We start from the raw sequence: 16852 nt of genomic DNA, 5'->3' as shown, positions 1-16852 counted from the left end.
ACAATTTTTATGAATATTACTTGCAAATTACTCAATATTTTCTGTTTTATTATGTTTAACTTATCTTTCCATTCCTATTTAATTCCAGTTCTTTTGTATATGATGTACTTCATTTTTTCTTGCATTTTTTTACTTCTTTAATACTGGTGAATGTAGCATTTTAGCCTTGTTTCCCAAAGTTCTCTTCATTTTCCTTCTCTTTGGAAACATAATTTTTTCCAACTTTGACAAATTACTACTTTTTTCCTTCTCCCCTGTCATCAGTACATAACTAGGCCATTTGTAATGATTATTTTTTTCTAATTTGTACATACTTAATTATACTATATGTCTTGTTATTCATTTCCTCAAAGCTGTCCCCTAAGATGTTGAGGTGATTGAATAGGTTCTATTCTAAAATACAGAATATAATCCACTAAATGAAAGTAACTCTATTGCTACTGTTTGTACTTCATATTAGAGTCAAGGTAATACATAAGAGTCTGCATCCTGTATAAAGAAGGAACCTAAAGAAAATAAAAAGTGTTAAACTTTTATATATGACTTAAGCACATAAGTAAATAAGATACATTTTATAGAATTAAGTTAACATTTTTGAAGATTTGTTCTTGTTACAAGAGGGAATAATTAAGGATGGATGGCAATGACAAGAAGAAGAAGACAAAAGGGCATCAACAGCTACAGCCAAATGATGTGAAATAGGAAACATAAGCCTGGGAAGCTTGGAATTCAGAAAACAGTGAATGAATCCAGTTCTGGAGTACCCCACTGTGAACAGTCAATTATTCTTCTCTGCTCTGTTATTACAATACAGTCTGTGATAATTTCACTTTAAAAATCACCACTATACACTCTTTATCTCTAACATTATATCTAACATAGAGTTAATGTAGTTTGGTGGTGGTGGGACAGGCAATCATCTGTACATCTCCTATAATCACTTTATTTAAAGTTAACACTTTATCAACAAATTTTAACTGTGATAGACTCCTGTGGCCATATCTAATTTCTACTAGAAGGATACTACTAATAATGTACTTACAAATATTACTTTGAACTTTTTTAACATATAACAGACCATATCAAAACATATCAGTAAATTTAAGTATACAAGTAATTGATATTATACCTTAATCACTGTCCATTTGACAACCCTACCATCTGCAGACACAGAGCAGAAGTTTAAGTTACCATCAAGATCATCATTCATCCACTTCACCTGAGAAAAGATATGTTAAACATATAATATCATACACACACATGAAAGAAGCAAGTGAGAAATAATCACAGTTCTTTATAGTGAAAAACTTACAAGTATCTAACTTCATAGTCAATCACTAATCTAACACTTCATTTTAAATGATAAAAAAGCTTCACCCACTTGCTGTAGTTCAGAGACCCCTTTTCAAACAACTATTGAGAATTTGTGCAAACAATTTGAAATTCTTCATAAAAGATACTCAGGTATAAGAAGCCTTTCACACTATGCAAAATGAATCACCACTTGTTACCAAAATAATATAAAATATTCCTTATTTGGTCCATTTGTTCTAGATTTTGAAAAAATTGTTTTTTCCTTCATTATTAGTGTCATTTTATTTGAAACATTTAATTAATTGGGCAAGAAGTTAACATTTTCCTACAGTGAAAGTGTATTTCAGATAGATACTTACCTCTTCACCCATAATACCTAGAATAGCCTTTTTTGATTAGTGCTGTCCTCTGTGCAGTTTTTGCTTGCCACTATCCTTGATGGTCCCACCTACCTACACATGTTTTCATGTGGAATGGCTACATTTGAGCATGCAAATGAGTATGCAACAACCCTCTATCAATAGGAGTGTGACATGCCCTCCTAGCTGACTCCTTCTATAGTGTAGAGCACTCTTATCATTTCAAGATTAAGCAAAAAAGACACACCAGAAGTGGAGAGGATGTGTGGGGGGGAGTGTGAAAAGGGATAAATATCTATTGGACATATATTTTCAGTGTATGAAATTGTTAACTTCTGATACTATACCTTACCTCTTATTACCTCTTAAGGCAGTGCAAAGGGTGACCAATGAAAACCCTATTTTGAAAAGCAGGCCAGTCCTAGTTGAATGATGGCCAGCAATCCTGACACTGTTTTACTCATAATAGTCCATGAGTTGGTACAGTCTGGTGCACCCCTTATTTATGAGAGGCTTGTTGGGAAGGGGCCAAAAATAGCCAGTCGTCCATATAATGGTGAAACCACATACCATGGTTGTGAATATAGCAGACAAAAGCTCTGACCATGTGACAGAAAATGTATGGCACTGATGCCATACCGAGTGGTATAGCGCGGAACTGAAACACTGACTCATATGAACAAACTGAATGTAATTTCTGGATGTTGGAGAAATTGGGGTATAAAGATAAGCATCTGAGATGTCAACCTTGATCATGGTGAATCATGGGAGGTTGATGAAGTGGTTGAGATTGGAGAAATCGATAACAGGACACCAATCCCCAGTGTTCTTGGGAACAGCAAATAGCCAGGAATAAAAATCTGGAGAAGGATGAAACACCTGTTCTATAGCTTCCTTGTTCAAGAGATCTGAAACTGCTTTGAAGAGATGCTGGCAAGAAAGTGAATCCCAAAGAGGGTGGAAAGAAATGAGTATGGGGATAAAAGGGAGGATCAGAAAAATGAAGAGACAGTCCTTCTATTAGAACCTGAAAAGAGCATCACAGATGAGCAAAGCTGCCCAACTGCTATTCTAATTGGTATAACAAAAACAAAAACTAGTTTAATAACATTTTCAATGTACAACACTAAAACCTTGTGTCATGCGCAGTAAAGGATACCTGGGGCGAAAGGGTTAAGGGTGAAAGTATCTGGCTGAAAACAATTTTTATCATTTACGAAACACAAAAAAACTGGTTCTAGAAAATAAATTTTAATTTGTTGCAAAAGTATATAATCTTAAATGATTAAGTTTAATTTTAAGACTTGTACCTGTAAGCCTATTAGCCTAGCCTACAGCTGTTTAACTAAAGAAGAAAGGATGTTCATTTTATTGAAGTGGGTCTAGCTATACCCTGTATTTGAGTCAGACTCTATAAATAGCATTTATTAAAAACAATGTGTCTTCAATCTGTAATATAAAAATGAACATCTACTACATTTTTAACAACATTCATTCAACATGTTTAGCAGCTAGTCAGCTTTTTCTGAAAGCTATAACTTTTTATAATCTCAAATGCCAATCACAATCAATCATACAGTTATATTTAGTGTGAACCAAAAAATCCAATTTGCACTGTGCTGAATCTTCATTAAGATTTAACTCTGACTACGTATTTCATCATTTTAATGCAATTTCCAAAGCAAAGAAAAATTCACAACTAAAAATAGAGGGATTGGGGTGGATGGGCACAAGTTGACAGAAAAAATCTGAGGCCCCCATCTCTTAATACCACCAATTAGATATAACAACAGTAAGATATTTAAAAGTCTGCTACTTAAATACACACACACACTGTAATTTTATTTAGTTCATGTTATTTTTTAAGCAATGACATAAATCTTATCAAAAAGTAACCAACTCAAAAAATGTGAATTAAGTTTATTAAGAAACAGACAAGTAATATATTCTGGTTACCCTAACTCCTTCTGAAAGATAACATTTTTTCTTAATTGAAAGTGTATTTCCAATAGATACTCACTTTAATATACAGAAAGCTATTTTCCTCTTGAAATTGCATTAACCTGCCTGTAGACTTGCATGCCACCAGCCTTCTGAAAACTCTCACCTAAAAGTCACATGAATCATGTCAATCTGCACTACTGCATGATAACGTATCATGCAGCAAAACTCTCCATCTTTTTGTGTAAATGCTCCCTCTATATTCACACATAAAACATATTTTTTATGAGGCCACAAATAAAGGTGCATCGGGAAAGTGCAGAGGATGGGTGGGAACATGTATGGAGGTAAGTATCTCTCAGAAAAACGATTTTAATTCAAGAAAATGTTAACTTCCAATATGATCACTCACCTCCATACACAGAAAGCTAGAATCCCACATTAAGATGGTGGAGTGACCAGTGTGAAATTTACCTAGATGAGCAACCTACAGCAAGCAGCTGAAGGAAGCTCATGGGGGCATGACATTGTATGGCAGTAGCTCCATAGGGGCACACCCATGGGAGACTGCATCTCATCTCCTCCATGAGCAGGAATAGAAGGGCCAAAAGGCCAGCATGGTGTCACAAGAATAAGTGGAATAGGTACATGATGGTGCAAGTACTCGAACACAAGACATCGGACAGCCAATAAATGTAATTAGGTTGGGGCTCATTTAGACTAACATGGATGTACACCTCCTCAACCACCAGTCTCTATGGGTCAAAACCAGCTGTGAGAGAAGGGCACTTATGATAAGTATCTGTACCCAGCTCCTCTACTGTGAGACACTATGGGTTCCTTGCTAGTCACAGGACAATGGCACCATGTATTCATATTTGGTTCACTAACACTATTGGCCACTTGCTGTGAGAGTAGGGAATGTGAGTGATACATCACAGTTGGATATGAAATAATATCATCTAAACCATCATGAGATACAGAGGGTTCAGGCCATAGTAGTAGTAGGAAGTATGATAAAGACAGACAGATATTCAAGCATGAAATAGTGATATGTGTCCAAATTCCACTAGGAGATTGTGATGTATTTTTATGCAATGGGATGATCTGCAATACACTCCAGAAATACCCCTACCCCACTTATCACTGTAGAGGGACCCTGGAATTTAGGTCCCAATCTGTGAGGATTCACATGGTTCACCACCCCAGCAGCTGGGTGCTGATAAGTGGCAAGGGTCTCCCATGCTTCACTTGAAGGGAGGTGGGAATTCATGTATAGTAGACCCAGAGAATGTACACGGATCCCCACTAGTTGCCTGCCATAAAGATCTTTTACTGTAGATGGTGCTACGGGTGACCACAAAACTTGTTTTTGAAAGCCAACAAGTGCGAGCCAGAGGAGAAGGAAGATGCACAACTCTGGTACTGGTAGTCCATGGAATAGGTACAGTCTGGATTGGACTGGAAAATGTTACATATAAATACCATGAGTAGAACTCCAGTGGTCTTGTTGAACACCCCATCTCACAGTGGACACTGACTGAGCCAGGGTAGATGGTCGATCACTTCCCGTTATCCTGGCCTGATGCAGAATTTTGGATGAGTATAACATATAAAACAAATGCATAATAAAAACATTAATAATTCTGCTGCAAATAAAAAAGTACATCATATAAACATTAATAATTTCTGCTATCCCTCACTAAAGTGTTTTATCAGTTTATTTTGTAGACATATCTACAAGTTGTTTGATACAAAAGCAAGTAGGAATAGGACATGTCTAGGGAGAGCAGAAACATCTGTTAGAGATTTGATTGGGACCCAGGTAAGAGCATGGAAATCCACAATTATAATCCAATCAGGCAAAAAGTTGGTAGAGTGCAATGGATAAGGAAGGAATGAAAGAGGCAGAGAAGAAGAGAAAGGTAGAAGAAATGCCGCCTAAGAATCTGAGATAGAAAATATTTACAGATCACGAGAGTACCATCCCATGAAAGAGAGGAATATGTGCCAATATAATTAAGTTATATGAAAATGTGAACAAGAAACCAAAGTGAAACGTACATCCCATACAATGGTATATGGAGGTAGAGGGGTGACAGGAGTGGGACAAAGGGATAGCTACATGATCAGGGAAGTATACTGGACAATAATACACACAATGAGAAAGGGATGCCATATCTCAAGGAAAGAGCAGTGTATGAGGGTGGATCAGAAGGGATGAAAAGTTGGGAAGGGGAAGTCAAGGCTGAGACTTGAGGAGGTAAGGTAATAGAAATAAAGTTGGGAAGACTGTGAGGGGCTAACAAATGGACCCTGTAAGAAGTGTTTAGAAACTGAGCAAGGGTATGTGGGAGAAGATGGAGAGGAGGACATGCATATTAAAAAAGGTGTGACCAGCCAGACTGAAGGCATAGACAGCCAGGGTTGGGTAATGAGGTGCAGAAGACAGAAGAGAGGAAGGTAGCAAAGAGGGGTGGCAAAGCAACAAAGGGAGGAAGAACAACGAGAAAGCAGAACAATGAAAGATGAGTGGGTAAAAAACCAATCTGTGGGTAGGAAACAATCCTGTGAATGGATGAGGACTAAATGCTATCATTCTCAGGAACAAATTATACAGTAAAAAGTTTATGATAAACATTAATCATCAAGTGGACACATTAAAGAGTAATGTACGATATATAACATCATCATCAAAGTGTTGCAAGTTAAGGAAGAATAAATGATATCAAATGTTAATTTTTATATGTACATATTAAAGGGTAATGAAAGAGAACCAAATATGAATGTCTAATTATGTTAATGAGAAACTAGATTGAAGTATCATCCATCATATGTACATATTATGGAATAATTAACTAATAATTAACAGTAACTATGAAGTATACATACCAATGAGTAATGAATAAGGAAGAAACATTACCTTTTCAGTGACGTAAGGAGTAAGTAACTATGATTAAACATATTCCATGTTATATGTGATGAAGTAAAGAACTAAAAACACACAATAGCATTTAAGTATACATGTTAAGAATAAGCAACTATTTCTAAACATCAACTGTTGTGTGTATGGAAAGGATCAATAAACCATGATCATACAATATTCTAAGCACGATAAGGAGGAATTACGTCCAAACATTATTGGTCCTATGGATACAAGAAAAGCAATAACCCCAATGAGTTACATGTTAAACAGTAACAAACAATGTGAAAACAATATCTTCTATGTAGACATGGCATGGAATAATTAACTGATAAATAAGGAACTAGAATTAAATCTCAGTAGTTATGTACAAATGGCAAGGTATAACCAATTAAAACTAAGCATTATGTACCAAGAGTACATGTGAAAAAATAATGAATGACATATAAACATTAAACATTACCTTCTATTTGGACAAGGAGTAATAAGCAAGACCGAGATATCAACAACTATGTGTGAAATGTGAAAGTGTAACAAACCATTAACATCTATGTTGACATGGTAAGGAATAAGTAAATATGACCAACCATCAATGTCTATGTGTACATGTGGAAGAGAGATGAACTATGACAAAACATAATATACTAAGTAGTAAATGTTAAGCAGTAAGTAACTATGTGTTCTGTTTCAAGAGAAAATAAATTGAGACTAACAAATATTTTTTATTTCTTGCTTTTGAAGTTCATATGTCATGCTGTGTGGTAGCCTACAGAGTGCATGTTCACGTTTTACTGACATCACAGTACAAACTGTAATGTTGAGTGTCCCTTATGTGATGTCATCTTAGTGTCTACTGATTGATGACAGACAACATACTATAAGATGCATAATGGTGCAAGTGGTTAAAACAGGTGACCCCTTCAGGTGGCCTTAGGCCCCATTTTGTGTATATTATAACATTTATGTGTTACCTGGTAAGGCAGAAAGGACGAGGCACAAAACTGTAGGGGCAAATTGAACCTAGAAGCAAATGCAGGGTGCAGCATTAACAGGGAAGAAGAAAATGAACAATGTGTAAGAGGCTTATGAAAGGTGGGAAAGTCGAGATACGGAGTAGGTAGAGAAGTAGTAAGTGGAAAGTCACTTCATTTCATCCTCCTCAACTTCAGCTTCAAAATCTGTGAAGGAAAATGTGTGGCAGGGATGGATGAAGGCCCAGGCAGTAACATGGACCCCAATACACAGTGGACGATATGACATTGTTCTTCTTCTTACTATATTTGCAATATGTGATAGCAGTCACAATCTCAACAGGCAAGAACTTCCTAAATATTGGTAATAGTAAGTGATATTTGTAATTACATCAGCAGAAAAAGGAATTCATGTTAATTACCTTTCAGTGCAACCTATTTACAATGTAAATAGGTTATGTAACTTTCTCAAATTTCATTCCAAAAATAAAACTGGTGAATGAAATATTTTGAAACTTGAGAGTAACTTTCTTCAAGGCATGTAGTTTCAGAAAAATAAAATATATAATTTTTTTTTTTACTATTTCTTCTAAAAATTCGTTATTAATGTAATTATTTGTACTCAGTCTCTGAATAGTTCACATGTAAGGTGATTTTCATGTTAAGTATAAAAATACTTTATTATTTTTTTACAGTTTTTTATTTCATTTGCATAGTCTCTAGAACCTCCTAAATGAACATAAAAGGTTTTTAAAGGAAATGTTTATATTTTATTTTCCATTTTCTCTACCATATCACTGACTGTAGCTATTATCATCAATGTATAGTGCAATGAAATGTTTAAGATTAAGAAATGGAAATATATTCATATCTTTTAATTCTTTTGTCTATTGTCTATCAATGTAACAACCTTGCATGGAGGTTCATTATGTCTATGCAGGAGTGTATACAAATTTTCAGTTTTGCATTTTACGTTTTGCAGTTTTTATGGTTATTTTTGCATTTTTTACCACTACTTCGCCCCCTGTAGATGGATTCTCACCAAATTCGGTGTGGAGATTCATTGGGTCCAAGGGGAGATACATACTAATTTTCAGTTTTGCCTTTTGTGTTTTATGGGTGTTTTTTACAATTACATATACGGGTTTGTTTGTTTGTTTTTGAATTTCACGCAAAGCTACACAAGGGCTATCTGTGCTAGCTGTCTCTAATTTTGCAGTGAAAGACTAGAGGGAAGGCAGCTAGTCATCACCACCCACTGCCATCTCATGGGCTACTTTTTTATCAACAAATAGTGTTATTGACTGTAACATTATGATGCCCCATGGCTGAAAGATTGAGCATGTTTGGTGGGATGGAGATTCGAACCTGCAACCCTCAGATTGCGAGTACATATAAGAGAAGCAACTTTTCATGTTCTATGATAAGCTTTCATTAATCATGAATTTATGTAACTACTGTCCAGGGGATGGGTACTCCAGCTAGTTTTTAATGTTTTATCATCTCTTTCTGTTCTTTACCGTTAATTATTTATGTAAAAGCACGTCAAAAGGTGCCTGTGGTTGATATATAAGTATAATCAGCAGTGATATCTTAGCCTCTGGCAAAATACTTTTTGTCTTGCTTTGTTACATAAGCCTTGCAAAGCAAGGCAAAGTTTGGGTTGTACTAAAAAATTATTAAAGCTTTCAAATATTAATTTCAAAACAGAAATAATACAAAATTAAATAAAATATAAAAGTAAAACCTAAATACAATTTAACTGTCTATCAAATTAATATCTATAAGGTGAGAAAAGAAATAACGAAGTGCTAGTGATGACAAACCTTCAACAATGTTTTAGTGGTTTAATGGGCTTGTGAACAAATAATGCTGCCAATTTTGAAATAACCATTGAGAGACTGTAGTTTAAAATTAGCTCTTTCTGTTGGTTATAAATATCTCTTTAAATACGTATACATTAGCTTTCCCCTTTCTACTATATGTGTTGGGCATGGTTACTTTCAGAGGGGGAGGGATATTTATTAGTTTATTCTGCAAATTGACCAGATGAAATTTTAAACAAATGATGGGTAAACAGCCTTGTATACGTAGTTTTGTGTTTAGACACACATGTACACTGCAGATGGAGTATTATAGAAACAAAAGTTAAGATACTTTGAATGCTAGCATTTCATGTGACAAAAAAACTGAAGTCTTGAGTATTGTTTAGAGGTTTCTTTTGAAATAAAGGAATAAAAACTTAGATAATATAATTGAATTATAATGTATATGGTAATACTAATTTCATTAAAATATATTGATAATTAATGGCTTAATTAGATTTTAAATGCAATTCAGTAAACCTTTTAACATGCACAGAACAGAGTTTAAAGAGTGCAGTTTGAGTGAAAGGATTAATCTGTAGATTTTTATTGAAAGGTTCAAAATATAAAGTTGTTGAAGTACCTACTTCAACAAGTCTTAAGAAAAATAGACATGTCTAAATGCAAGCATGTCGAGGAAAATAATGACATGTTTGCACGTGAATGTAGAAGGAGCATTTGCACAAGAAGGTGTGTCACCCTCCCATCGATGGAGGGTTTTGCTTCATGACACATCATCATGCAGTAGCACAATTTTACCCAATTCTTGTGCATTTTAGGTGGGAGTTTTCACAAGACTGGTGGCATGCAAGTCTCTCAGGAAGATTAGTGCATTTTCAAGAGAAAAATAGGTTTCTATGTATGTAGGTGAGTGATCATATCAGAAGTGTCATGTTGAAAAACAACAACTAAAAATTTATAAAAAAATTTAATAAGTTACAGTGCTGTATGATTAATATTGTATTTGTAGGTCACCACCAGTTAGTTACAAGTGTTTTTATTAATCAAGTAATGTACACATGTATATTTCATACTAACCATTACTGAGTTACACGTGTTATTGAAGACATCTTTTTATACACGTAATTCTTACCTCCCACACTGGATCTGTATGCTTGATCATAAAATCTGTAGTCATGCAAATAGGCTTTTTCTTCTTTTCTTTCAGGTTAAATATGGAAACAGATCCATCATACATGCCAACAACAAGCAAATGTGGCCTCTGAGGATGAAAGTCTACGCTATATACTCCAGTATCTGTTTCATATATCTGTTCTGGATGAGATGGGCTTTTCAGAGAATACAAGCAAATTTCTCCCTGTGTTTGTTGAAGGTAATCATCTGCAGAGCAAAACAAAAACTGATAAAATCTCTGAGTTTTTAAAACAATCAAAATTGATAGCGCCTTCATTGTGTTTGTATTTTTAAAAACTTCTCCTCAGGTTTGTTAAAGTTACTGATCTTTAGAAATACAAGAGCTTATCAAACTTATTCTTGTGCTTATGGGAAAAAACTGAAGTGATCAAATCTGTCTTTTGAATGGAATAATTTTTGCAAAAAAGTAAATAAAAAAATAATGCCGATCAAATCTAATCTTGGTTAGTGTTTTTTGACAGGTAATTATAGATAGCAAAAATCAGAACTAATTAAAATTTATTCTTAATGTTTACTGAAAATATCAATCTGTGGAAAAATCTACTGAAGACAATCAACTTAACAAGAAAAACAATTCTGAGAAAAAGTATTCCTATGTTTGGTGAGGGAGATTAACTGCAGAAAAAATGTAGTGAAATTATAATTTTGCTATACTGAAAATGTATTTCCGATAGGTATTTCCCTCTTCTCACAAGATTAGCTGTTCTCGTTCATTGCTGCCCCCTATGTCTCCCATGCAAATCATCATGCATGTGAATCCTTCTATGTGCCTCTACTAACAGTATCACTTCGAAGTTTGGCAGAGAAGGATGAGTGGGAAGTGTGAGTGGAGGGAAGTACCTATTGGAAATACATTTTCATACAGGAAAATCATAACTTCTGATATGGTACTTCTCTGGGATTGGTGTGAGGTAAGATCAGACATACCCCCTGAAAGTGTACCCCTGATTCAACCAGCCTACCCAAGTAGTTTAAAGAAAAAGCTGATGAGTATTCCTGTTCGGAATGGGCCAGAAGCAGCCAGTTGTCCATGTAAAAATGGAAACATAACCACAGGGCATGAAGATGAAGAGCAAAAACGTGTACTACCCAACAACCCAACAGAAAACATAAAGAGCCAAAGCCAGCTCGAAGGGTAGGGCGTGAAATTGGTATACCACCTCTTGATGATGAAATGAAGATAAGGACAAGACTGTTTCAAGATGGGAATATGCGGATAGGTATTGGAGAAAAAGTCCACTGAAGCTTGAGGTGAAACATAGGAGGTGAACAAAGCGAATGAGGTGGGACAGATCAATGACAAGCCTCCAATCTCTGGTCTTTTTGGGAACAAACAACAGATGGGAGTAAAACCCTGGTGAATGATGTGGTTCTATAGGTTCTATAGCCAGTTGGGTGAGGAGATCTTGTACTGCCTCTGATAGATGCTCGCAAGTTACTGTATCTCGAGGAGAAGGGAAGGAAACAGGTACCTGAGACAAGGGAGGAGGGGCAATCCCTCTGACAAAACCTGAAGAACCCAAACATCCAAGATGAAAGGGTACCATTGATGAACAAACGCCACAAGGCAAGCTCCCACTAAGCCCGAACCCACCTGGTAGTCACTGTAACTGTTGGCGGTGTATCGTGCATCATTGAGAAAAATGGCGAGTCGTGGCACTGCAGGAAAAAGGGACAGGTAAGAGTGAAACTGAAATAGGCACCACACTTGGCACTGACTGAGATAAATGGGAAATGGTAGGGTGTTGCCGGGCAGATGCCACCCGAGACTCCAAAGATTCTGGGACCGTATCAAAAACAAAACATCTTTAAAATGGAGCCATACACAAATTCCAGAGATAAGGAGCAGGTAAACGGGTACAAGATAAAACAGCATCACCTAAAAGGTCCCAACAACAAAGATATCATGTATTTAAAGCCAGAGTTGAAGACAATAAATGAGCCAATGAGGAGGTAGGGGAGGGAGAGGGTGTCCTCAGAAAACCCCTCAGGATTTCTATGAAGAGCCTCAGACAGGAGATGGATTATGGAAAAGTACTGCAAAAGGCTAATGAGGGTAAGATGGAGGCGGGAAAATTGGGCACAAGTGAGACTAATGGGAGACCCCCCCCCCCAAATGAACCCAACAGTTGTTCATCGAGATATGGACAGTCCAACCTAAGAAATACGAGGCATACTAACACCATCGCTCAATTAAGAGGCGAATTGCATGAACCCGAATGTCAGGATATGAGGGAAACACCAAATAAGGTTGGAAAGTACGTTCATGCAATAACAAAGGACACGAGCCATAAGATATAGGAGCAAGGGATAAAACATCACATACCTGAGAAATAAAGTCTGAAAAACTGTGGACAGCCAAACAGAATCCTCAGGGAGGGCATGGGAAGGCACAGCCAAATCAGGAGGTGGAAACAGGTGATCAAAGAGTCTTTGTCAACCTGACAACCAGGTTCCACAAATTCAGGAGGAAGAGGGGCAATGTCTAGAGGTTGACTCATATAACGTTCAAGCTCTCTGCAAATAAACCCAGAAAAATCTCTCATCAAGCTGACAGCAGCTGAAGCCGGTGGTATTGCACCTGTTGATTGTGTTACACCCGAAGTGATGACATTAGCTTCAGAACTCCTGGTGATGAAGTTGACAAAATTGTTTGAAGTAAATAAGAAATGCAACTGGAATAAGGGAAAGTGAACTGAAATAATGTAAAAAAAAACGAGTATTTTAAATTAAATTAAACCACTTCGAGAAAACATGATCTCAAACACGAAACCAGACGAAAAAAGAAAGACATCCAAGTGCAAGCGCTGTCAAACAAGAAGTGATAGTTGGGTAGAGGCACAGAGAGGGAGTCACGTGCATCACACGAGTGAACTATGATCCTATTGATAGATAGGTGATGCATGATGATTTGCATGAGAGACATCTTTCAGTAAGACAGTGATCACAGTAAATTTGATAAAACCATATCTGAAAGGAAATGCAGCCTGTTGGAATACTTGCAACTATGGCTTAATCTATACAAGATCCTGATATGAATATTAATAAGGTATATGAGCTTATATGGAAACTGAGTAGGCCAGTTGGCAACTAAATACCTGGAATTGTGGTGAGAAATACAGGACATCTGGAATAACAGTTCTAATTCATGCACTGTGAAACTTATGGTAACATAAAAACTGCTCTATTTAAAGCAAAAACAATAACTAATGCATTGTATAACTTATTCATTTTTTTTCTCTAATAACGTACTATACTAGTGACAAACTGATGATTTAGTTGCACCTACTTATTGTTTTTGAGTCTCGTGTTTCTATAATTACTTCCAATACTATACTGCACATTAATTTCTTTTCTCTAGGAAGAGCACTAAATTATTCATACAGGTCTAAACTTCCTAAGTCTCAACATAATTATGTGCTACAAGTACCATCAGAAAGAGGATTTAATAAAAAAACAACAAGCTTGTTATTTAAATGAAACTCATAAAACTTAATAGTATGGATAGTTTTAAGAATCTTTTACATTTATGTAAGTATTGAAAGTTATGTTTCCCGGCTTTATAATTTAAAATCAAAAATAACCTTTGCCCTATTCAATAATTGTAAAATTTGGCCTTTCAGCAAGTATACAACACAAACATTATACTTATTATATAAGCATGTGCATGTGTGTATGAATATATATATATATCTTTGTTTTTATACTAATTTTTGCCTCAGAATACAAAAAGGCAAACATACATGATCCATGACCCACAACAAATAAGTCTGGGTAACGAGGGTTCCAGAAAAGAGAGGTGACAGCCAGTTTTTTTGTCTGGACAACTGAGAAACACCATAAAGGTAGTAGCGTTCCTTCAAAATCTTTAAACTCATCAGATGGATCCTCCCAATACTTGAAGTCTAAAATACATGTGGGAAAAAAAAAGGAATACAAAATTTTTTAAACAAAAAATAAAAAGCAAATATATAACAGTAAGTTAACTTTATTCAAATACATTACATATATGAAAATTTTAAACTTCTAATTAATCATATGTCATATATCTTGTGACTTTTGTTACAGTCACAGTCTAATTTCAAATATTATGTAATTTCCTGGCTACTTACAAAACTTTAATAACATAACTGAAATACATATGGTAATGAATGTTTTTTACAACATGTATGTTTTCACATTACTAACCCAAAATTTCAATCTTTATGTGGTAACTTGGGGTGCAATTCCGAACACCAGCCCTAATTCATTCTATAAAATCAAAGATGTAGCACAGTTATATATCTAAGTTATAACATACTTCTAAAAATATTCTTATAATAATAATTATCATTTTTATAACATATTGCTCAAACTTACCTGAAATGCTGTTATAATTTAAACTTGTGTTGTACTGTATTGAGGTATAGGACCACACTTAAACTGTGCTAGTTGGTTGGTTGAATAAGATGACATCAGAAAAGCCATCCAAAAGAACAGAAAATTAGAATTAGCCTCATTCTAGACATAGAGTTTGGCACATTCTCAACACTTGTCTATTTAATAACATTAGACTTGGCTTCAACTCTGATTTAGGCACAATGAATCCAGACTGAGACACAGACCAGAATGTCACTAGAAGGCTTACCCAAGAAATTACCAGAGTTCATTGCCAATCTTCATAATAATGTGGTAATTCACGGATAAATCATGTACACAATTACTTGATCTCCTCAATAGCTACAGATTTGAGAACCTAATATGCAAAAGGACAAGTGTAATTATTTATAGTGGACAAATGAAAGAAAGAAAGAAAGCTTAATTTAAAGCTGAAGACAAAAGTTTAGATTTTTAGAAATAATGAAAGCCTTTCTTGTTAAGTTTGAGCTCATGCTGTCAACTAAACATGTGGCTCAAAATTTCTGAATGACCTTTATGCATTGTAGAGCATGTGTCACTTACTTATAATATTCCACCCTCCCACATTCCATTTGACATAGTGTGCAAGCATCAGATGATCTACTTTCCACTATAATTTAGATTTTGTTGAAAGATGCAGTTGTGACAAAAAAATGGTGTGGGCAAGAGGAGTGAGAAGGTATTTCAGAAATAAATATCTGTTTAAATTAATTTTAATTTTAAAATGTTAAATTCAAATCACGTAGTCTTACCTCTGAAATACTGAAAGCCAGAATACCTATATTGAAAAGGAGGTGGGAATCAGTGAAAATGAAAAGAAACATAAATCATTAAACTAAAAGTTACAGGTCAGGAAGATAATAATCTAAAATACAATAAAGATTTAGCTAAACAGAGTCAGAACAGAATACAAAAGCAAAAAAATTATTCGTAGAACTGGAATCGAAGGAGAATGAGTGGAGTAAGTCAGCTTATAAAAAGATCAGACCTAAAGAACACTCAAAAATAAGGTATTGTTACGACAGCGGAAGTCACGTGATGCTGCTGATGAGTTTTTCGAATGATCGAGAAAGTCCGAGTGTGTTCGTGATGCCCTTATTGTTAGTATATAAGCCTGGCAGAGAAATCCAGTGGAGTTAATGAACAGAGAGCAGTAGTCACTTTGAGTTCCGTGTAATTTATGATTCTGTTAGTTTCAAGCTAGTGATCTGTAAAGTGTGTATCCTGCACTCGTTGAGAGCGAAGTTATCGAGATTATGAATCGCTGTGATTTATAGCGTGTATTATAGAAGTTGTTAAGTTTAAAGTGACGAGAAATGTACTGATTGTGGAACTTCTGTGTACTAAAAGTTGTATTGAGGAAGAATAAACTGGTTTAATCAAGAAAGGACTTGTATCGCTGAAGATCCTTAGAAAGAATTTCTACCGAAAACAAACAAACAAGCAGATACGTAACAGTATTATTCTCAGCAGGTATCTCTTTACTCATGAAATACTTTAACTCAGGTAAAAAGTTTGGTTTTGAGAGCAGTAATGGTGTATTGTAACTGTTGAATTAATGTAAGGAGAGTGTAATGGGAACATCAAGAATAAATACTTAGATAATGCCCATCCTGGTTGGAGCTGTCTCTAATGCCATACGAGGGTGAATACATGGAAATGGGATAAGTACCTGCAAGGCATCATCAACCACCAGATGGCATTCTATGTTTACTTATAGATTACTGATGAAAAAAAAAAAGAAGTATCAGGAGGTTCCAAGACAATTGTAGCAGCAAATACAATGTCTGGTTTATTGCAAGGACAAATTGTCACCAATTAAGTGAAGCCCTACAACAACCAAGTGTTACACCTCCAGTCGTTAGTTAATTTTCCGTAAAAATTCTTTCCGAAGAAACTTTACCCATACATGTCCTTTCTTAAATA

The 16852-nt window shown here is 35.4% G+C and overlaps 1 protein-coding gene across 1 annotated transcript in view; it reads right to left on the bottom strand.

Annotated features, from left to right (window-relative positions):
- The window catches only part of LOC106471990 (dynein intermediate chain 2, ciliary-like), a gene marked incomplete at its 3' end in the record, with an annotated part of 70048 nt that overhangs the window by 3266 nt on the left and 49930 nt on the right, over positions 1-16852 (bottom strand). Inside the window, exons 11-13 of the mRNA XM_022400603.1 lie at positions 14272-14433; positions 10467-10714; positions 1130-1219 (exon numbers count right to left, since the gene is read on the bottom strand). Of these exons, the coding sequence (XP_022256311.1) occupies positions 1130-1219; positions 10467-10714; positions 14272-14433 (500 nt within the window). The remainder of the gene's footprint in view (positions 1-1129; positions 1220-10466; positions 10715-14271; positions 14434-16852) is intronic.

The sequence above is a fragment of the Limulus polyphemus genome, unplaced genomic scaffold (genome assembly GCF_000517525.1).
Source record: "Limulus polyphemus unplaced genomic scaffold, Limulus_polyphemus-2.1.2 Scaffold5009, whole genome shotgun sequence".
In the NCBI taxonomy this organism is placed as follows: Eukaryota; Metazoa; Arthropoda; class Merostomata; order Xiphosura; family Limulidae; genus Limulus; species Limulus polyphemus.
This window is presented reverse-complemented; position numbering and strand designations above follow the sequence as displayed.